Source organism: Talpa europaea, assembly GCF_964194135.1.
Source record: "Talpa europaea genome assembly, chromosome: 7".
Taxonomy (NCBI): domain Eukaryota; kingdom Metazoa; phylum Chordata; class Mammalia; order Eulipotyphla; family Talpidae; genus Talpa; species Talpa europaea.
Genome location: NC_140074.1, coordinates 102,162,484 through 102,186,393, shown reverse-complemented (window position 1 = coordinate 102,186,393; position 23,910 = coordinate 102,162,484). Strand labels below are relative to the sequence as shown.

The 23,910-nt window shown below is 37.5% G+C and overlaps 1 protein-coding gene across 1 annotated transcript; it reads left to right on the top strand.

Annotated features, from left to right (window-relative positions):
* Positions 1–3,163: 3,163 nt before the first annotated feature.
* On the top strand, positions 3,164–22,207 carry NOL8 (nucleolar protein 8; the record flags this gene model as incomplete). Its single annotated transcript, XM_084237934.1, has 14 exons — positions 3,164–3,242; positions 6,091–6,223; positions 6,714–6,777; positions 8,431–10,319; positions 11,542–11,661; positions 12,169–12,291; positions 12,584–12,674; positions 14,410–14,548; positions 15,232–15,309; positions 18,347–18,609; positions 20,003–20,135; positions 20,974–21,044; positions 21,605–21,684; positions 22,157–22,207. Exons 1-14 carry the CDS (start codon positions 3,166–3,168, stop codon positions 22,205–22,207), a joined length of 3,312 nt encoding a protein of 1,103 aa, XP_084094060.1. The 5' UTR covers positions 3,164–3,165.
* Positions 22,208–23,910: the final 1,703 nt, after the last annotated feature.

The window sequence follows — 23,910 nt, the reverse complement described above, 5'->3', positions numbered from 1 at the left end:
CCTGGTGTGTAATCCTCTCTTCACCGCTAATTTTCTGAATGACGTTGGGAAAGTGACATCCTCTCCTTATTCTAAAAGGAGGTACATATAAACTACTACGTATAACGCAGGCAGTTGGGGTTTTTGTTGTTTTGTGTTTTTTAATCTGTACTGTATTAGCTATAATAGAAGTTGTTCTCTTTGTGCCCAAACAGCACTTAGGAGACACTTCTATTGTGACCAAGTACTGTAATTGCAGCGTTTGCTTATTTCTTATATGTGGCCATGAGCTATTCCAGAATGGAGAACTCCTTGTTCCCTTTCGCATATTTACCTGCTGCGTCTCATTTCTTCCAGCGTTTGTTAAAGTGAATAAATTAATATATGTATTCAGTAAAGGAAAAACACCTAACAACTTGGATAAGTCAATGGAGAGGATATATTCTATAATATTGTGTTTCTTCAGAGGGAAAGCATCTGCCTGTGTTGGTGCCACCTATGTCTGTATGTGTGTTTAGATGCTGTTCCAAAGTGTGATCATAGAGAATGTGGATATAGAGTTTGAACAGAATCTCCAGGAATAAAATCTAGAAGCAATGTAATAATAAGTGATGCACAGGACCAGATGACTAATATGCATAGATGGTTTAGGGTAAACGGTAGATTGTTAGATTTGAGAAACTAATATAAATAATTCTTCTCTGTAGATAAAAAAAAGTTGTATTTCCCACAGTGAGTGTATGCCCAGCTTTCATGAAAGCCAGCAAAGACATAAAGCGCCTCTATGTGGGTGGCCTTGGGCAGAACATTTCTGAGGCTGACCTACAAAATCAGTTCAGCAGATTTGGAGAAGTTTCTGATGTGGAGATCATCACGCGGAAAGATAGCCAAGGTAAATTTATAGTCTTCGTGGGCAAGTAAAAACAGTTATAACTTAGACCAGTTGACACAAAATAAAGGATTCCTAAAGATGAATGTTAGTCCTAAACACTGAAAGTGTTGTGTTACATTATGGGAAACTGGCTTGTATATCCTGCCCCATGCCCTAGAATTGTCATGTGTGATGTGGAACTTGCCCCAAATTAATGTTTTAGAAGTCCAAAAAATGCTAAATTCCCAAACATCCAATTTCTAAAACTTGTAACTTTTGACGCTTCCTATTAAGTGGAATATCGCAAACACACACTCAAAATGTTCCCTAAACTGATTACTGGATATTACTCTCATGTTCATTTTCTTTTGGTATGTTTTGATAATTCGTAACTTAGAAAAGTATAGTCTTTGTTTCCACTGAAAAATAATCTGCACTGTATTAGCTGTACAGGTTTTTCTTTGAGTCAGTTTTCAAGAGCTCATTTTTGAAATTTAGAAACTTAATTTGTACGCTATTCTCTGGATAAAGATTTAAGTAAGTTTATTTATTTTTTACAGGAAACCCACAGAAAGTCTTTGCATATATCAACATCAGAGTAGCAGAAGCAGACCTGAAGAAATGTAAGATCATGTTTTCCATACTGTTTGTCAGATCATGTCTGTTTTTAACTTGGAATAACACCTCAAAAGCTAATTTCAACTCATTCAGAGGGACAACTAGTATTAAGAGAATTCTGAGATCCTGTAACTCAGCAGGTTTAGAGCCATACCATTTGGAATCAATAGACATATGGTAGCACATTCCTAGTGGGTTTGCTCAAAATGGTTTTATAAAATATTTTGGACAATGGACCAAACTTTCATAGAAATTGTATTACATGCACCCCACTGGACAATTGTATTACATGCATCCCAGTGGGACACACATCCCACTGGACATATAGCCAACTGCCCCTCCCCAGTGTGTTCATTTCTTGAGCAGATGTCTTTTTATTAAATGATATTAGGAGAGGGCTGTAGGTCATGTCCTTTTAAGACCATATTCTTGAAATCACTAAATCTGTGTAAGTTTAATAAAAATGAAGGCAAACCTGACTTTTGATGAGAAAGAAAGGGAGATATTCCATACCTGCAGCAATGTATTCTAGTCATTTGGAGGCTGAAATGTCAACAGTTACTGAAAAGGAAACATGCTAATAGAGAAAGAAGACTATCAACCTTTTGTAATTTCATTTATAGGAAACATTGTTTTATTGTTCAGTGAATAAATAATTATAATAAGTATGTTATGGTTAAGAACACATAAGGGCCTCCCTGGTGGCTCAAGGGGTTAAGACGCAACCTATGAAGCTATCTACAGCCACTGCAGCACGAGTTCGATAACCAGCCAGGGAGCTACCGACATGATACAGCACACCTCTCCTGGCTCACCCTCTACTTCCCTCAGCAGTGTATTTCAGTCAGTCTGCCTGTTGTGTTCCCCACTCTGTCTCTGGTGAATCCTCTCACTCCCCCACACCTCTGGCCTGTACCTCAGTTCTTGTATGCATAAATAAATAAATCTTAAAAAAAAAAGAACACGTAAGCTGTGTTATATGACCTGGGGGTAAGTTATTTAAACTTCAAAGCCCTAGTATGCTTACCTGCTGTATGACAAAAATATTGTTTTCTTGGGATATTGCTGTGGAGATTAGATTGAATAAGACCTTTGTCCTTAACATATTATCTACCAATAGAAACGTCTATCTTTTGATGGTTATTTTTAAGAAAGCTGGTAACAGATTGCTCGGAAAAATTGACTACTAGCACATAGTAGTTCATATACAATTGAATCACGTGTAGAAAATTTGTTTTCAAGTAACGAAGTGATAACTAATTTGAATAAAAGTTGATGAATAAAAGTGAGGTGCAGTAGGACATCAAAGTGTCCCCTGATTGATTTTGGAAAGATTGCCATTGTATTTGGTTCTAGTGTGGGAAGTAACTATTAAAATGTTAAATAAATGTATTCATTCACCAGAGATTCCTGACATTACTTTATAAACATTTGACAAACAAATTTTGCTTTATAATTTACTCATTTGCTTGATTCAAATCTTCCAGTAATGCTGGGAGATAGGGACTTTAAGGACTCCCCTGGTAAGTACTAGAGATGAGACCAGACCCTAGGCCTCCTCTCTCCGGGTCTCTCTTCATTTCTTCTGTCTCTATGGTAAACAAATCTACTTACCTTGGTTCTAAATAATTAGCAGAAGCACATTCTGAAATATGTGCATCATCATGTATTTAATGATAATTCTTTACTTTATAGGTATGTCTGCTTTAAATAAAACAAAATGGAAAGGTGGAACACTACAAATTCAGCTAGCAAAAGAAAGCTTTTTGCACAGGTAAGATTTTTTTTACATGGATTTAAATCCTATTTCTTTATAAGTGATTTTGTATATTCACTTAATTGAATTGAAAACTATAAAGTAATATATCAATTGTTTATTTTGTTTATATTTTACATCATTGTTGTAAAATGTATGCTTTCTCCTCTCAGGTGTACTCCCTGTGAAATTCCCACCACCAATTCACCCATGTCCCATCAACATAGTCCCTTGTGTTCTTCCATCCCTGTTTGATCCTTCATCCCCCTCCTCCCCTGCAGAATGTCTCTAATTTATAGTTGCCTGTTGATTTTGATTTTTAATTTATTATAATTTCCCCACCCCCCTCCAGATCCCTTATTTGTTTCCTATACATTCCTCCTGTAAGTGAAACCATCAGTTTTGGTTTTTTTTGTGTTTTTTTTTTTTTAGATTTATTTATTTCTTTATATAAGCACTGGATACAGACAGAAGCGCGGGAGGGCGAGAGAATTCACCAGAGCCAGAGTCGGGAGCAGAGCAGGCAGAAGGACCGAAACACACTGCTGAGGGGAGCAGTGGGCGGCAGGAGAGGTCCGCACGCCATGTGGGACCCTCCTCCGGTGGCCAGGGAGCAGCCAGGGATTGAACCGGCACTGCAGAGGCTGCAGGCAGCTTTGCAACCCAGCGCTTAACCGCTGCGCCACCGGGGAGGCCCTATTTTTCTTTTTCTTTCTGGTTTATTTCACTGAGCATAATCCCTTCCAGCTCCGTCCATGTTGCTGTGAATGGGATGAGTTTATCTCTTTTGATTGCTGTGTAATATTCCATTGTGTATATATACCACATCTTCTTGATCCAGTCATCTATTTTTGGGCATTTGGATGTTTCCATAGCTTACCTACTGTAAAAAGTGCTGCAGTAAACATAGGGATGCAGGTGTCCTTTTGAATTAATGTTTTTGTGTCCTTTGGGTAGATTCCTAAGAGTGGAATGGCTGGATCATATGGAAGCTCCATTTTTAGTAGGTTGAGGAACCTCCACACAGCTTTCCATAGTGATTGGACCAGTTTACATTCAACACCAGCAGTGTAGGAGAGTTCCTTTTTTTTCTCCACATCCTTGCCAACGTTTGTTGTTTCCTGTTGTTGTTTTTTTTTTTTTTTTTATATGTGCCGTTCTCACTGGTATAAGGTGGTATCTCATTGTGGTTTTGATTTATATTTCTCTAATTACAAGAGATGTTGAACATTTTTTTATATGCCTGTAGGCCATTTGCATTTCCTCTTTGAAGAAGTGTCTTTTTAGCTCTTTTGCCTATTTTTTAACTGGATGGTTTACTTTGTTTTTATTTAGTCTCATCCATTCTTTGTAGATCTTTGTGATCAGTCCCTTATTAGTAGTACTGTGTGCAAAAATTTTCTCCCAATCAGTGGGGTGTCTCTTTGTTTTGGTTAATATATCTTTTGCTCTACAGAAGCTCTTTAATTTGTTATAGTCTCAGCTGTTCATCTTTTCCTTCACTATCTTTGCTTTAGGTGATGTGTCTTTAAAGATGTTACTGAGGTGTATGTCATATAGTGTTTTGCCTATATTTTCTTCTGGTAATGTAACAGTTTTAGCAAATTCAAGCATTATAGGTAGAGCCAAATAAAATCCCTCTTGAACTCTGACTCTGTGACCCCCAACACTAAAATGGTAATGCGTACAAATGTATATTTTAAGCTATAAAAATAAAATTCATCTTTTTTAGCATAACCTTTCGTGGTAATATATGTCTTCCCCTTTCTCTGTAACAACTGTTTACTACTATTTCAGAAAATGGCTTTATCATGTTGGCCATTTAGACTGTTTCCACTTCTTTATGATAATAGATGACGTTTGCAAATGTCTCCTGGAAGGGTTCTTCTGGTGTTTATGTCAACAAGGAAACGTGCTAATTCATGTACATTTAAATTATTATAGAAGGCACCAAATTACTTGTGTTGGTTTTGAGTATTGATACTGATGTCACACACAAAGATATAAAGGTAATATGGAATCTCTATATGAGAGGCATCAGATTATTCAAGTGATTTAAGAACAAGACAGTTAACAACTATTGTAGCATTTTAAGATCCTGAGGTACTTTTAGGGAGAAAAGATTATGAGAGTTTGGGCGCTTTCAAAATAAGAAATGTTTTAGGAATGTATAGAGTGACCACAAGAGTTGATAAGATTGTTCTAGGCCAAAGAAATGGCACAAGAAAAAAGAATGCCTTAATTAGGTGTCAGGTAGCCTACTGGAGATGTGCTTTGAGGGTATGATCTTGTGAAAAAGGCGAGATCTGAATTTTTTTTCTCCAGCACGGGTTGGGGAGTGCATCTCTGAACAGGGTGGTGATGTGACTTTATTCAGCTATACTTTAGTGCCTACCATGTGCAGGAAGTGGGGCTTCAGTCCTGAGCAGGTAGACCTGCAATGTTGTTGTCTTGGGGCATTGTGTGGGTATGCCTAAAGGTTGTGAGTCTGATAGTCATTCTAGAAGGTGTCAGGAAAGTAGAAGACCACATGTAAAGTAGTGAATGACAGTTATCCAGACCTGATTAAGGTGGTGGTGGGGGTTAATTAGAAGGGTACTGTGGCATTCTGTTCATTATAAGAGTATAAATCATCAAGATTGGGTAATTGAGCTATGAAAGACACCTCTTCCTCATAGGAAAGAGTAAAGGAATTAAGGGTGGATAAAATGCCAAAAGTGCAGTTAAAAAGGAAAAAAATAAGAAACCCGAAATGATCACTATTAAGTTAAACATCTGTATGAAATTACAAAATGAAACAAAAGCACTGTTGATAGCATGATTGGTTATTTTAACTCTTTTATTTATATTTTGCTCTTTGATTCAGATTGGCCCAAGAGAGAGAAGCAGCAAAATCAATGAAAGAAAAATCAACAGGCAACACCAACTTGTTTGAAAAGATGAGAGGGATAGATTTATATATAAAAGCTGTTCCTGGGACAGAAGTACCAGGGCATAAAGTGAGTCTCCTCTGCTGCCTAACTAGCCAGATACCTGAGACCACATGATATGGGCATCATGTCTAAAGCACTTCCTTTCACCCTTGCTTTAAAGTAGTTAACGTAGGTAGTACTTTTTGTTCTTCACAGTGCGTTTACAACTCTTGGCATCAGCACAGTTCTCCATTTTATGGAGAGAGAAGTCAAGCCCAAGGGACCTAGGTGGTGAGGAGAACACACTGGTCCAAATTGCGTTTTTAACAACTGGTGTTTTTGTATAGTATTCTGCATAATTTATGTGAGATCAATACCTGCCCAGATTTTCCTTCTTTCTTTTCTCTTTGCCCATGGACTTTTTTAAGCTCATTTTTATTATCAGAAAAGTAAACCTAACAGTAATCATAGCTACTATGAGTTCAGTTTTTTCAAATAGTACATTTACACAATGTGGTTAATCTTTTCCATTGTATCATGTAATGTAAATACATTTCTTGTTTTTCTTGTCTTTTAGAATTGGGTTGTTAGTAAATTTGGAAGAGTCTTACCTGTCCTTCACCTGAAGAATCAACATAAACGTAAAATATCCTTTGCAATCCTCTTTCAGAATAATTATTACTTATCACAGTGAATGATACTTGCAAGAGTTACCTTTGTCATTAAGTCTTTAGGTGTTTATCTAACAGTTTTTATGTTCCCAATTTGTAGGCAAGGTAAGATTGATCAGCCTACATGTATGAAGTAATTAGAGAATAATGAGAAACTATTATGAGGTTTCATATGAGTAAGTGATGCAAATGATGATTGTCACAAAAGCACTTTCACTTACTGATGTTCACATCTTTCCTCATTTGCTGTATATCAAATTGCTAAAGGAGCTGAAGAACTGGAAGAGAGCAGGGTTCATCGTTAAAGAAGATTCTGGAGTAACAGTGGTAGGTTTCACAGCAATAGAAAAGTTATAGGAAGAGGTCCATGAAAGAGGAAGAGAAGGTACAAATATGTAGACAGGCAGGTGAATGGTGGCTGGGGAAGTAGTGTTGAACCCAGGATGAGGGAATTCTGGTGCCTGATCTGCTGAGGAAATAAGGTCAGATTTTCTAAGGCCTTCAATTCCTAATGCCATGGCTGGCTGGGCAGAGGATGAATATTGTATATCTTTTAACTCTAGCCATGTGTCAGTCAAGGAAGGAGAAGCAGTTCCAGGTGTTACAGACAGAGGAGATATAATGCATGCAATTTGTTAAAAAAAAAAAGTATTAGAGGAGTAAGAAGCCAGTAGGCCATTTGTCTAAAGATTAGTAACTGCAGCAAGTCACTACTACTCTGTGGCTGTAGTACACTGGGGCCCCCAGGGCACTGGCCATATTTGCTATTTTTGTTCTTCCTGCCAGTGGAACTAAATTCTAGGTAATACTGATAGTAACTTTATTTCCCTTCACCTCTTGGCTTCCTACCAGTGGCAGCCAGTAATGATAAAGAGGTGGATATTGAAGGTCAACATGAAACTAAGACAGTAGACATTGTTTGGCATACTTCACGTATTTGGCATGTGTTCAATACTTGCTAAATGAACAAAGGACTTTTCAGAAGTGATAATGCAACTTACACTTGCCTATTAGTATGTCTTAGGAAATCAGCAAATGACAGCTGTCATTACATCATACTTAAAATTAACTTGAATCTTTCTGAATGTTGTTAGCAACAAATAGACCTAGCAAAGAATTACTACCTTTCTAATAAAGACTACAAAATGCTCTGCAGAGTGAGTAGAATATGAAATGGATGATGTTAGGCTAGGAGAATCAGAGCTAGAATGAGACAATAGTGAGAAGACAGGAATGGACAGAAGAATTTGATACTGAAAGGACATGTGTTTGGCTAGCTGTGCCCCTTTGGCTCCCCTCTATTCTGCTTTATATTTTCAGGTCAGTGAGGTGAGATCTTGGATTTACAGAAAAGTCTTGTGGCCTCTGTGCCTAGAACTTAATCTGAATGGATTTACTTTAATGTCTATATACAGCCCAAGTAGTTTCTGCCAATTAACAGTTATGATGCTTGGTTTTAACTCTGGACATGCCATAGGAAACTCAGTTCCAAAGACCCAGAGGTCACCCAGTGAAGTCAAAGTCTTCATTTTTTTGGATAGGAAACTGAGGGTAAGCTGAAGCAAATTACTTGCTCAAAATTAAATAGTATTTCTTTTGCTTCATCAGATTGATGAATCCTAGTGATTTTGTTTTGTTCCTTGACTTTTGGTAACATCATAAAATATGACCCTTCAAAATACTGCCACAACTTAAAGAAGATAGGGGAGGATTTCACAGATACCATCCCTATATCCAACCTCACTTGGGAATTGGAAGGAGGGAATGATCCTATGAGTAAGAAACGGCGAGGAGAGTTCTCTGACTTTCACTGCCCTCCCAAGAAGATAATAAAAGTGCAGAAGGATGATGGTTCCCCTGGGTCTCTGACTATGAGACCAAAACCCAATTTGATAATGAAGAATCCACGTTTTATACAGCAAGAGTCTGCAACAAAAACATCTTATGATTCTGTTACTTCTAAATCAACCTATGTACCTGATTCTGATACTCAGAAACTTAAAAAACTATTTTTTCAAAATTCTAGCTCGGAAACTACTAGAAACAAAATTAGTATGTCTGATGATGATATTGATTCTGAGGATGAATTAAGACTACTGATTGCAAGGGAGGAAAACTTAGAGAAAACTAGGAGGTCCTCAGTAAATGAATCTGAAAATGATCCCTTTGAGGTTGTTAAGGAGGATTTCAAATCAGATGTTCATAAGCTTCGTTCTTTTACAGGTTTAGGTATCAAAAATGATGTCTCTTGCCTTGATAGTGATAATAATGTTATGGAAAATGATTGTGACTATGATTCAGGAGATACAGATGAAATCATTGCAGTGAAAAAAAAATCTGGTGAGGTTAAAAACAGTACAGAATTTTCACAAATGAAAAAGACCATGCACAAGAAAACTTTGAAAAATAGAAAAGGCTGTGAGCTTTCTGATCGTTGTATTAAAGTACAAAAGAGAAATAATGCAGAAGTAGCCATCCATCAAGGAGTTAAGCCTCTTGGTTGTAAATCTCCACCCACCTCCAATGGCAGTAAAGATGCCGATTCTGTATCAGAATCATCTGAGTCTGTAGATGAGGAGTATAGCGCTATGATGAAAAACTGTGTTCATGTGAATCTTACTTTGGCTGATTTGGAACAGTTGGTTGGTAGGGACCTGGAGGCTCCAGGAGAAGATACTGAAGTCAGTGTCCAGGAAACCACTGCCATGTTTGACAGGGCCTCCAAGAACCCAAGGACTCCCAGTGGCTTCCACAGAGGCCGACGGTGTATTCATCCTGAGGAAATTGTGGCTTCCCTTTTAGAAGGAGAAGAGAATACCTGTGGAAAACTGAAACCAAAGGAAGGCAACTTAAAGCCAAAATTTCAGGCTTTCAAGGGAGTAGCCTGTCTCTACAGAAAAGAATCAATGAAAAAATCCTTGAAAGAGGGTGTTGCTGCTAACAATGTTAATAAAGAACAGGATTCCATGAAACTTGAGGATACTAGTGGCATAGCTCTGGAAAAGACTCAGGGCTCACCAAGCAGGACTCCATTCCAACAGCCAAAGAAGGCAAATGATCCAAACTGTATTCAACCTCAAAAGAGACAGTCCACTTTTGAGAGCCAGGATCTCATGGTAGTATCCCCTAGCAGTTCAGAAAAGGGAAGTAAAAATCCTGTTTCTCATATGTTACCATTAAACAATAAGAAATCTTTAAGTCTTGGTGCAAAGACTCCCAAAGTGGGCATTGAGGAAGACTGTTTTCATAGGACCACAAAGACAGAAGAGGACTTAGAAAAGAAGCCTGATCTGAGCAGTGGAGCAGCCCCTGAGAAATCGTCAGCAGTCTCCTCCAGGAGAGATACTCAGGGAAGCAAAACTGATTTCCTGCTTTCTGCTAATAGTTTGCCAGATGTTAATGCTAAGCAGAAGCATGCTGAAGATAACCAGAGACGCTTGGCAGCCTTAGAGGCAAGGCAAAAAGCAAAAGAAGTACAAAAGAAGCTGGTTCATGATGCTCTGGCAAACTTGGTGAGTGGATTTTCAGTCTGTGGATTTAAGTAGACCTCTCAAAGTCTAAGCTTTTTTGCCCATGAAGGATGTTATGCCCCTGTAGAGCTCCGGTTTTGTTTCATGTCCTTGACTTAAAAACTTTTATCACCATATATAATTGTAGTATACCCCAGAGGAAGTGAGATTTAACTTAAAAACATCCATCTGCCTATATTTAAAGTTTTCTTCATAATTTCCTTTCCTTTAGAAAGGAAACCACATGTAAAATGTAGTTACATGATATCCTATGATATCTCCTATGATATCCAATGTCTGCTTATCCAATGATTATAGCTTGCCTAGTCAAGATTGACTGCAGTGAATCCTCATTCATTTTTTCTGACAGTTGTTAAATACTTGAAAAGTTCTAGGCCTTTAGGCCTCACAGTAGGAGCTAGATTTTCTAATGATGGTTCCTGTCTCAGGCAGTTACTGGCCCATAATGTTGTGGGCAGAGTGTCACGGTTAAGTTTCATGTCCTGGTAGTATATAGGGGGCACTCTGTATTGTCAGGAGGAAAAACCTTGAAAGGGTCAGTGGGAACTAAGTGAGGAGAGGTAAAATGGTGGAAGAGAGAGGAAAGATAAGTCCTTGAAAGGGAGACAGTTTGTACAAAAGGGCGATGAAGAATGAAGCTAAAAAGAGTAGCAGTTAAGTTATCAAGAGACTGTGGAGGTTGCACTTTATTCTCAGGGCTGTGAAAAGACAAGAACTTTAAGCAAGGGAATAAGGATTAGTTGCGTAGCTATCAGAGCAGGACTTGGTGAACTATAGCTGCCAACCCACAGCTTATTTATATTGCTGCCAAGCTCAGGGTAACTTTGTTTTTAAAGGTTATTTAAAGAAAAAGAATAATATAGAACTGAGATCTTGTGTAGCTTGCAAAACCTAAAATATTTTTAGCTCTTTATAGGAAGCTTGCCAACCTCTGGGAAAGATCATGATGAAAAGAACAAATTGAATGAGACAAATCTTGAATAAGCCAGAGCCTTTGGGAAGTCATGACCAAGCCAGTGATAGTAGGAATAAATGTAAAAGTACCCAAAAAGTTCAGTTGATGATAGGATATGGAGAAAGAGAACAGAAATAAAATTTCTACTTGAGAAATAAGGGGTGATGACAGTATTCATTGGATTAAAAAAAAGTTGGGAAGACTTGCAGGAGAAGCCTGATTGTATAATGCTTTTGATGATCACTCTAGGATGGTCATCCAGAGGATAAGTCAACACATATCATCTTTGGTTCTGACAGTGAAAGTGAAACAGAGGTGAAACAGATATCCACTCAGGAGCAGAACCAGCCGGGAAAGGAACCAGTGAAAGTAAGATATTCAAAATATCCTTATGGGCATTACTCTACTTCTGCAAATCCATTTCTGCAAATTGCATACCAACACATCCACACAACAGACTAGCTCAACATGAAATTCTTCAAAGCCATGATGAGACTGGAGACTCCCCATGCTACTGGACACAAAGTCCATGGGTTCCTTGGAGATTCTTTCCCACGTGAATCTATTCTTCACATCATCTGCAGTGTGGCATTAAATGAATGAAACCCTGCAGGAAGTGTTCTCATGTATAGTAACCCCCCCTTCTCCTCTCCTTGCACTTCAAGCTGCATTAGGGACCTCTGGATTAGTAACCAAAAAACCAAGTAGATATCACTGTGTTAGGAGTTCTCATTCTACTTATCATCCACCCTTTCTTGGGAGATTTATCAGGATTGTTGATTCTTAAATGTGAGGGGGAAGATTACATAATGAAGAAAATGTTGATTGTCTCAGTTATTAATAAACCTTCTTGTCATCTCTTCACCTGTGTAATAGGCATCTGCTGGTAAAGCATCAGGAAAGCTGTTTGACAGCAGTGGTGATGAGGAATCTGGTCCTGAAGATGACAGTAACAGGTTCAGAATTAAACCTCAGTTTGAGGGCAAAGCTGGACAGAAGGTTAGTGAAGACTGAAAATAAAACCTGTAACATGTCCTTATTTTTTAACATGATCTTAAATCTAGGTAAATGCAAGCAGACCTTTGCCCACACTCCAGCAGTGTGTTTTGGATTTGGGTATTATTTTGGAACTGAATCTTCCATGACCCTCTCTGATCAGTTCATGGGTATGTGAAGTTATGCAAACATTAATGTGAATTTCAGGACATTGGAAGTGCAAATGGAGCATCTTCTTTAGAAGTGATTTCTTGGGAAAATGGCCATCAATTATGTGTATGTTTTGTCTTTGTAGCTCATGAATTTGCAGTCTCACTTTGGCACTGATGACAGATTTCGCATGGACTCCAGATTTCTAGAAAGTGACAGTGAAGAGGAACAAGACGGTATGCCCCATTGTCCATATAGTCCTGGTGTCAAAGCTGGGGAATTCTGAGAAGTCATCTAGTCTCACGTCTTTGCATAACACACGGAAAAATTCTGTAACCCAGAACATTAAATTGTGGAGCTCACAATCTAAGACTTTCTGAGATTGTTTGTGCATTTAAACAACTGTAATTACTTGAAGTTACCAGAAAGGACAGAAATTCATAGCATCCATTCAAAGGCAGCATCTTCCTCTGTCCCATCCCTGGGTCAGAGAGAGGACGAGATCTGCACTAGCACTAGAAGGGCAGTCCCTAGTAAGGCCATGGAAGATAGTTAAGTCACAGTTGGTTTTCTAAAAGGAAGAGTATTCATCTTCCTTGCGGTATGTTTGCCAGGTGTAGTTTTTTTAAAAAAGCATTGTAACGCTGAATGCCATTCTGTTTGAATTCATCCTTATTTGGATATGTTTAGAAGTAGTGAGGCTCTCACAAGCATTCTAATTCAGTTGGTTTGTTTTTTCCCCACTTCCTGGAGCATTTTATTTGGCATTGGTTCCAAACTTTTCTGCTTTGTTTTTTTTTAATTAAAATTTTTTCTAAGATTTTATTTTTATTTACTTATTTATGCATGTAAGAATGGGGGGATATATAGGCCAGAGTTGCAGGGGGTGAGAGGATTCACTGGAGACAGAGTGAGGAACAGAACAGGAAGATTGACTGAAATACACCGCTGAGGGGAGCAGCAGACAAGTCAAGAGAGGTCTGCTGCACCATGTAGGTAACTCCCTATGATGCTCTCAATTCTTTGAACTAATTATTATGTGTACTATACATTTCTGGAAGCCAGGATTAAGTAAATTCTGTAGTCTCCACACCAAGTTAGGTTTCAGAATTTCTCACTCAAAATTCCATGTTGAAAGCATAGGAACAGTCAGAAGCTTGGAAATAGCCTACATATGGAAACTTCATATGAGGTTACTTCATTTCTGCCATTTGTCTCCTTACAGCTCTTCTGGTTGGTATATATTACATCAGAACTGTGAATAACCATTTCACCAAAGACAGTGGGGATTACATTTTTACCATGTTAAAGTAATCAAAGCATCTGTAATCACTTTAGTTTTGTAATTAACATCTTTACTCTGTTGCATTTAATATTTATTGTTAAAACTTTGATTTTTTTTTAAACAAGTTCCTTCAAAGAAAAACTTTTAAACTTCCTACTGAAGTCGTTAAATCTACCTTTTTTTTTTTTTCAAAGATTTGTTTATTCATACTAGAACTGGGGTATAGGCCAGAGGTGTGGGGGGGTGAAAGTATTCACAAGAGACAGAGTGGGGAGCAGAACAGGCAGGTGTACTGAAATACACTGCTGAGGGGAGCAGCAGACAAGTCAAGAGAGGTCTGCTGCGCCATGTGGGTAACTCCCTGGCCGGGGATTGAACTTGTGCTGCAGTGGCTGCGGATAGCTTCATAGGTTGCGTCTTAACCCCTTGTGCCACCAGAGAGGCCCAAATCTTTTTATTTTCACAAAATGACAACTAGAAGTGAAACTATTTGCTGGTCATGCAATTTCTGAATTTGCTGTGGCACTGAGGGTTCTGGGGATAGGAAGGATAGCAAAATGAGGTTTAAATTTTCCTCCTGTCATAATGTGCTTTGTGCATGTTTAGGTACTTGGTAAATATTTGATGATTGAGGCTTCTCAAGTTATATTTGCCAGGAGATTACTAATTATCCCTTTTTTTCTAAGAAATAAATGAAAGAAAAACTGCTGAGGAAGAAGAGCTTGCGGCAGAAAAACTGAAAGCCCTGAATGTTGTGCAGAGTGTTTTGCATATCAACTTGAACAATCCTACAAGCAAAGGACCAGTAGCTGCTAAGAAATTTAAGTATGGCTTATGTTCCATCACATCCTGTATTTTCCTTTGCCATAATTGAACTCTTCTTGAACTCAGTTTAAAACTAGGCCATTTTAAGCTTTTGGGGAGAGCATTTGGTAATAAGTATCTGACCTTTATAAATGTACTTATTTTTAATCGAATGATTCATTTCAAGAAACTAATCTTAAATTATTTCTGTATTTATGTTCGTGGGTATCATGGCAATATTGCTCCCATAAATGACACAATTGAAAAATGGTTTAAATGTAAGCTATAAAACTATATAAATGTCTCTATTTATTATGGAAAATTTTAAACATCTTAAAGGCTATTATAACAAAACCCCTGTACACCATCATCCAGCTCACAGAATCGTCAACATATGACCAGTTTTCTATATTTTTTTACCCACTCCCTCCTTTCCCCACTGGGATATTTTAAGCAAATCCCAGTAGTATGTCGTTTTATCTGTATATATTTTAGTATGATGTATTTTTCAAGTTAAAAAAAATCCATTGAAATTCAAAACTAGGTAATTGAGAATATAATCCTTTTTAACAATATCCTAATAAAGACCTATGTCTTACTCAGAAATTAGAATAGGTCTTGTGTTGAATTGTAATTTGCTATTAATCAAACATTAGAACTCTGGTTTCTCTTTTCCAATTTCTTTCTCTCCTTTTTTTATATAGGGACATTGTACGTTATGATCCAACAAGGCATGACCATGCTGCTTATGAAAGGAAGAAAGATGATAAGCCAAAAGAAAGGTAAATCAAGCTGCTTCATTAATTAGCAGGATCCTATAAATTAATCCCATTTCAGATAGCGAACAAAGTAGATAGTAACCAACATCCCATCTATTGGTCCCTACTGTTTTTAAGACAGAGTTATTAACCTGGTAGAGAAGGTCTTAACCTTTCACAAAAGAACCTCACGTGTGTAAATGCCATATATTCCAACTTAATATATGTTTCTTGTCATTGCTGTAACAAATTACCACGAACTCAGAAGCTTAAAAACCACAAAATATATTTTTTCACAGTGCTAGAGACCAGGATTCTGAAATCTATGTTATTGAAAGGACTACATGTTCCCTTTGGAGGTTTCAGGGGAAAATCAGTTTTACATCTCTCCCATGTCAGGTGCTACCAGCAATCCTTGGTATTCCTTGGTTTGTGGCTTCCTTACTCCATCTTCACGTGGCCGCCTCTTCTTTTCTGTGTGTCTCTTACCTTTGTGTCTATTCTAAGGATACTTGTGATTGCATTTAGGATCTACCTGAATAATTCTGGATAATCTTAGTTGGAGAACCCTTAATTTAATTACTCTGCAAAGATCCTTTTACTAATTAAGGTAATATTCACAAATTATGGGATTTAAGACCTGGGCATACCTTTTGGGGAGCAACCATTCAATTGCTAGTGGAATATAAAAAGCAGCTCCTATTTCCTAAAGACGTGCTATCAGTTTGATAAATGTGGATCAACCAATTATTTGTCTGGATTAATTCCTTCATTTTCCTTCTGCTAAAATTACTGAAGGCAGTGTGCTATCCTGAATTAGTTCCTGGAGCAAAAATGACATGTATGAAAAACTGATGAACTGAAAATAGTTTGAGTTCAGTTAATAGTAATATACCAAGGTTTATGTTTTAAAATTTTAACAATTGTGTCATAATTATATAAATTGCTGCCATTAGGAGAAACTAGGTGAAGGTTATTAGGAAATTCTGTACTTTCTTTGCATCTTTTCTGTAAATCCAAAATTGTTTCAAAATTGAAGTTTTCTTTTAAATGGAATAATATAACAGACCAAAGTAGAAATAATATAAACGTTCCCTGTAATATAGAATTTTTGTATGTTATTTTAGATAATACACACTGAAAATGGTATATAAGTAGGAATAATAGATTTGTTTTTATTTACATCTAATTTGTAGTAGTTTTCTGTTGCTGCATAACAAATTCCCCAAAACTTACCATCTTAAAACCACAAACATTTATTAACTCGGAGCTTCTGTGACTCAAGTGTTTTGAAGCAGCTTCTCTGGATTATTCTGTTCTCAGGAAGTTGTAGTCAAAACATTGCCTGGGGCTTTCGTCTCCGAAAAACATGACTGAACCTGACTGAACCTGGATGATTTGCTTCCGGGATGGCTCATACGGGACTATTGGCCTAGTCCTCACTTTGTTGGCTTCTTTACTGGGCAGCTGATGTGTCCTTTTAAAGTGGCCTCCCTGGTGGCCTAGGAGTTAAGTCTTACCACTATCACTGTGATGGCCTACTGCTGTAGCTTGAGTTCAATCTCTAGCCAGGGAGCTGACCACATATGGTGCAGCAGACCACTCCTGTCTCACCCACGGCTCCCCTCAACAGTATATATCAGTAGATCTGCCTGCTCTGCTCCCCACTCTGTCTCTGGTGAATCCTCTTGCCTCCTCTGGCCTATATCCCAGTTCTTCTATGCATAAGTGAATAAATAAATATTTAAAAAAAAAAAACATATCCAGATTTGTTATTTAATGTAGTAAAAAGAGATCAACTCACTGAATTAGTCTGTCAATAAGATGATTATTTGGAATGTCTTGCCCATTTATTATTTTAGGTTATACAACTAGAACTTTGGCCTGATGTTATTTATGATATATAGAGTGAATTCTAAATAGGAAAAAGGATTTTAATCTTACTGAATTAAAACTCAATATTGGAAACTGCAATGTAACTTCTTGTCTCAAAAAGGGAAAAGCATGTTTCTGAATACAGAACAGGTTTATTGTAATATAAAATTTTCATTCCAGAACAAACTATATGTAGATAGCACTTTTACAATTCTTTCTTTTTTTTTTTTTTTATTTTTAAAACTTATTTATGCATACAAGAACTGGAGTCTAGGCCAGAGGTGTGGGGGGTGAGAGGATTCACCAGAGATAGTAGAGAGCAGAACAGGTGGATCTACTGAAATATCCTGCTGAGGGGGGCCTCCCTGGTGGTGCAAGGGGTTAAGACGCAACCTATGAAGCTATCCACAGCCACTGAAGCATGAGTTCAATCCCCGGCCAGGGAGCTACCCATGGTGCAGCAGACCTCTCCTGTCTCGCCCACTGCACCCCTCAGCAGTGTATTTCAGTCAATCCACCTGTTCTGTTCCCCACTCTGTCTCTGGTGAAGCCTCTCACACCCCACACCTCTGGTCTATACCCCAATTCTTGTATGCATAAATAAATAAATCTTTAAAAAAAATATCCTGCTGAGGGGAGCAGTGGGGAAGACAGGAGAGGTCTGCTGTGCCATGTGGGTTAGCTCCCAGGTTGGGGATTGAACTCATGCCTCAATGGCTGGAAATAGCTTGATAGAGCTGAGACCTAATCCCTGCACCACCAGGGAAGCCTCACTTTTACAATTATTTCTAAAACTGAATTAACTAGATTCTTTACGCCAGTTTTGTAAAATTCAAAATATTTTGGAACTTAAAATTTATAGATGTCATCTCTTTTAACATTTTGCAGATGAGGAAACTGAGACCCACTGTGGTTGAGTGATTTTACTCAGAGCTAATATCTTAGGCGTAATTTCTAAAATGTAGCTCAGAGGAGAAGTAGATTAATAGTTAGAACTTTGATGTCATTTTGCATATAGAAAATTTATTGATCAAGGTTTTCCTTTCACCAGTAGAATTTTATATGTGGCTCCTCAGTTGTTGGAAGGATGGAATTAAAGTTATCCTAGGTGTTTTCTTGTTTTTTATAAATTTTCCCAAAGCCAACTATTTCTTTGTGGTACACATGTCTATGTATGTCATTGCAGTAAAGCAAAAAGAAAGAAGAAAAGGGAGGAAGCTGAGAAGCTACCTGAGGTGTCTAAAGAAATGTATTATAACATTGCTACGGATTTAAAAGAAATATTCCAAACTACAAAAGATACCACTGAAAAGGATGACAACATACCCTGGAATGAGGATTGTTCTGGAGAGGAAGTCCAGGACTCTGCAGCTTCTTTGAATGGGACCCAGCAACCTGGAGGATTCACATTCTCCTTTTTTGATTCAGATACTAAAGATGCAAAGGAAGGTACTCATTTTTTTTTCCTTCTGCATTCCACGTAGTTTGAGCTTAATTGAGTCCACATTAAGTGCAATGTGGTTGCAATTAAGTGCAAGCTGAAGAAAAGATCCTTTCTTCCACCTAGCTAAGCAATATGAGATTCAGTAATAAATGTGATATACCTGGAAGTTTGTTGTAACAGCAAATTGTTTTTGCATTTAAGGGAGCAAATTTATAGCTAGCTGAAATATGAAGGGAAGTCAGAGAAGAATGTGCTCAGACCTCTACTGAGTAGAAATAGTCACGAAGTTGTATAGTAAGACGTATATTTAATAGCATCATCTTAAATGCAGTTGGAGAAACCATGACTTTTGGAAACCAGTACTGTATGTGGTAGGAAGAACTATGTAACCTTAGTTTTATACAGATCTGCTCTGTCATCAGTATGCCAGTTGTTTCTAACTTTATCCTTTGAAGGTTTTTCAGAACATAGAGAAAAATATAAACTCAAGTTTGAACATTATTTCAGGTTTACCTTTGAAGGCCAACATGGGCTAAAAGTTAAAAACACCAGTTTCTTAGGAGGCTGCTCCTAGAGTTCAAGTGAAAGTACAGCTTTCTGGGAGTTCATGGCAAAAAACAAGGGATGTTTACAGGAATACATGAGTACTTCACTACAAAGGATTCTATTTCAAAGATCAGCAACTGAAAGAGCATCCATGTGTTTAGCAAACACAAATGCCAGTTCTGTTACTCTTGGCTGTGCTGTCCATTTGAGTACCAAGGTCAGCCCTAAACTGTTGAGAAGAGTTGGCATGCTATAAACATTGACTATGATACTTCTGACTTTGAGAGCCAAGTGTGACAAATTGGCCTTGAAATGAGTACTAAGACATCTCAGCAACCTGGGATTTGTGCTTTGAGGTACTAGCAAATTTGGGGGGCTCATACAGTGATTGTTCACATCTTATAGCACTGGATTTTTTCAGCAATTCCAGAAAGAGGTTTGGGAAATTGAAAAATACAAAGGTATATTCCTTTTCTCATTTATGATCAGCAGGAGGGAAACCTGGCTTCACTGCATTGTGTTTTATTTTAGGTTTCTTATGCAAGCCACAGATCTCATGCTTATTTTATTTGTTCTTTTAAGCTGTGTTGTTCATTTATAAGCCTTTAATTTTTATATCTTTTGATGGTATTACTGTATTCCTTGTCAGATCACCTTAGCAATGCCAAAAAACAGATAGTAGTTTTTCTCAATACTTGAAAATGTGAAAAGATGCTGCCTATTTTAAATTAATGATTAAGATATTGGAAATCCAGAAATACATATGTATGGTGAAAGAATCCAATGAGTGTGTTCAGAAATACATAGCTGTTGAGTTAGAATCCTATCATATTTTATTGTCATGCTGTATAGATACCTACAGAGTTGAAACTGTAAAACCTGGGAAGTTTGCCTGGCAGGGAGCCCCTCATTTCCATGACAGTAGTTCAGAAGAGGAGGAGGAAGATGTTAATGAAGAACCAGATGACAGGAAGTCCAGTCCTAGGTAAGTAATTTGTTTTTGTGCAGGTATATTGCATAATTTGTAAAAATCTGGGTTAGACATACTTTAGAAATATTATTAGAAGCATCTAAGCTTGTTCTCACATGACAATTTAATTTTTTCCTTTCAACTCCTTTGAAGATTTCTCTAAGCTTTTTGTAATGGGAAGCATTTTTCCACTTCCTTGAGATTTGGATAGCACTGAGATTTTGGTTATCACATTTGGATGTGATGCGCTGAAGGAAGTCAGCCTGATGCTAAAGTCTCTGGTCTGGAAAGAGGATGCTGTAGCTTACTGGTTGCCACCCTATGGGAAACATTGGCACATGTGGTAGCAGTGGTGAGGGAGATGGAGTTTATACTTCATCATCAGTACTTCAGATAGAAAAGAGGAATTAAATTGAGAATAAGAAGGCAGGTCATTTGAACTCAGGCAAAATGAGCAAAACACAAAGCAGATATATTTAAGAAATAGTTGATTTATGTTTTTTGTGTTTTTTTTTTAAGATTTATTTATGTATACAAGAGCCACAGGTGTGGGAGGGTGAGAAAATTCACCAGAGACAGAGTGAGGAACAGAACAGGCAGATTGACCGAAGCACACTGCTGAGGGGAGCAGTGGGCAAGTCAGGAGATGTCTGCTGTGCCATGTGGGTTGCTCCGTGGCCGGCCAGGGGATCGAACTCGTGCTGCAGAGGCTGCGGACAGCTTCATAGGTTGTGTCTTAACCCCTTGTACCACCAGGGAGGCCCTGATTTATGTTTTTAATGTAAACTTTTCTTCTTGAATTTTGAACTCAGCCAGCTAATGTCTACCTTTCTCTCTTTCTGTCTTGATTCAGAGATGTATCATTACCTGAGAAAGAGACCACTAGATTTTTCTTTTTCTCTAAGATTGATGAAAGACTTAATGGTAAGTCTATCTTGCAATTAAATGTTGTATAACAGGTTATAAATAGTATTGTTCTCACTACTGCACATCTGATACAGCAGCATATATCCAAGGAAGAACTGTTTGGCCACAGTTTTGACCCTTTGTAATGTCATGTGTTTTAGCTCCTCTGTAAAACTGATGCATGTCACTAATAAAGCAAAGGTGCACTAGGAACTCCCACTCCCCATCTCTCTCACACATTCATTATCATCAACACTGTTTTAGGTCTAAGGAACTTGCTTAGATGCTAGATGTACAAAACTACTAAAAGTTTATGTAAAAATTCTGAGGCTGTTCATGAACTTATTTCTTAAAGCCTTGCACAAACAAAAACCAAGTTACAAAATAATACTGATATATTAACAGTAAAAGCCTAACAATTCTTTTTTCATTTTGTTAGAAAATAAATTTTTGAAAACCAGTATAAATTGAAAGAAATGATCTTAAATAGAATCAAAAACCTTGATGATGCTAACATTAGAATATTGTCCATTTTGGTGTTAATTTACTGCCTCATCTTTTTTGTTCATCCTTTGTAGGGTCTGATTTATTCTGGAGAGGTGTGGGAAGTAATATTAGCAGGAGTTCTTGGGAGGCCAGAACAGACAACTTGCGCATAGTGAGTAATTTAATCTTCATATTCATTGTCTCTTAAAATAGATATGGTTTGTCTTTGTGTTAATATTGCCTGGTGTGAGAGTATGGGAAGAAGGTATGAAACTTAAGACAACTGAAAACATAATTTAAACATTCGGAATTACAGTGCTGGAATAGAACTTAGAGGTTATTTAATTCATTCCCCCGTGGTGTGGGTGAGGCAACTGAGGAATGGCCCTGTTGAGTGACTAGTCTTGAGTTCTAACCATGCTCATTATAACAGAATATTATGAGATTTTTGAAAGACTGAATTATAGTTTCCATTGTAAACAAGAAAAGCCACAAGTTTGAATACCCCCTATATTTCTAAGTGATCACTTCCAAAATGATTTCCACAGTCCTGATATTAATCTAAATTTTATTTAATAGCTACTATATACCTTGAAAATAATAATTTATTTTTAACAAAGGCTTTTGATTTTATTTTTTTCTAGGATTGTCGGAAGAAACATAAAGAGGCCAAAAGGAGAGTGAAACCAAACTAATAAAGGCCATTATTGGTTTTTATTACTGAATGCGGATAAGGCAAACATGGAAATTGTATGATCCAGAAAATAATTTTAAATAACCAATAATTCAGAGTGAAGGAACATTCAAAATCTGGCTGATGGATATCAGTCTTGTTGCTGTAATTTCTTTGGATTTGCTCTGTATTTCTTAGTAATTACTTTAAAAATATTAACTCAAACTTTTTTTAAATGACGTACAAGATAGTCCCTCACAATGCTTTTTTGTATATAATCTCTTTGCCCCCTAGCCTCTATGAGTAATGGGCATCTTCTCATGCAAGGTTTACATAAAGTGTTTTTAAATATATGGATCAGAGCACTTGTGTTTTCCAAGTTAGACTCTGTAGGGATTATAAGCTACTTGAAATACTTTTTTCTGCTTGTACTAAATACACTTTACCTACATTTTGGGTTTTTGTTTAAGAGGTTAAATACAAGCCTGAGTTCCATACCTGTGTCCCGATGAACACCTAATTAAAATGTAGACATTTTAGACTAACATCATAGGAGAGTTCTGTTGAGGGCCATAAAAAGACACCATATGTAGTTTTCCTGCCATTGGCTTCTAGGAATTAATGGAGCAGGCCCATTAATCCAAAAATTCTAGTTAGACCAGAGGCTTATGTAAAATACAAGTGTCTGAAAGATACATCGTTACAGTTAGGAGTCAGGAGTTTGCATCCAGATAGGGAAGCAAACTTAATACCCGAACCTAGGTACTAATTTAATCATCCTGGCTAGGATTCAAGTCAGATATGTGCAAGACAGAATCTGTACAAGATTGTTTTATATAGACAGCCCCAGAGGATTGTCATTGAGCCACATGTGTATATCTGAAATAAATTTGTATTTACATCTTGATGGAATATAAACTCTGAGGGCTGGGATGTCATCTGGTTTGTTAACCATTATGTCTCGACTGCCTAGAATTTTGCCTAGCACTTAGTGGGTGCTCACTACATATACTTTTGAGTAACTTGCCAGGGAATTAGCTGAAGAGTCATTTGGGATTCCAATGTTTTGAGCTTTCAGACTCCATAGAAAATGGAAAGAACCACGCAGCTACATAAACCAAATGTTCTACCTTCTCTTGATGTAAATTTACATTAATATATCTTCTTAACTATTAGGTCTACCTACCCCAGGAACTAAGTCATTGCCACTATATATATTTCTTTTTACTAAGGTAACAGTTTACAACAATGTATGGTTTCAGATGGAGTTTTTCACCTCAGCAATGTATATTTTACACCTCCCAACTACCATTTCCACTGTATTCTACATGTCAAAACAGTTCACCCAAACTCAAAGGGGACATAGACCCTCAAGGAGTGTCAAGGAATTTATGACCATATTTAAATGTCACATCCTCTATCTCTAAGGCAGAAAAAGTGACAAGCAGCCTTGCCCACCCCCACTCTTGCTCCCCAGATATAAACACCTTCCACATTCTTAGCTTTTTCCTCTGATATTTTTAAGATTTATTTATTTATGCATACAAGAACTGGGATTTAGGCAGAGGTGGGGTGGGTGAGAAGATTCACCAGAGACAGAGTGGGGAGCAGAACAGGCAGATCCATTGAAATACATTGCTAAGGGAAGCAGGGGGGAAGACAGGAGAGGTCTGCTATGCCATGTGGGTACACTCCCTGGCTTGGGATCAAACTCTTGCTGCAGTG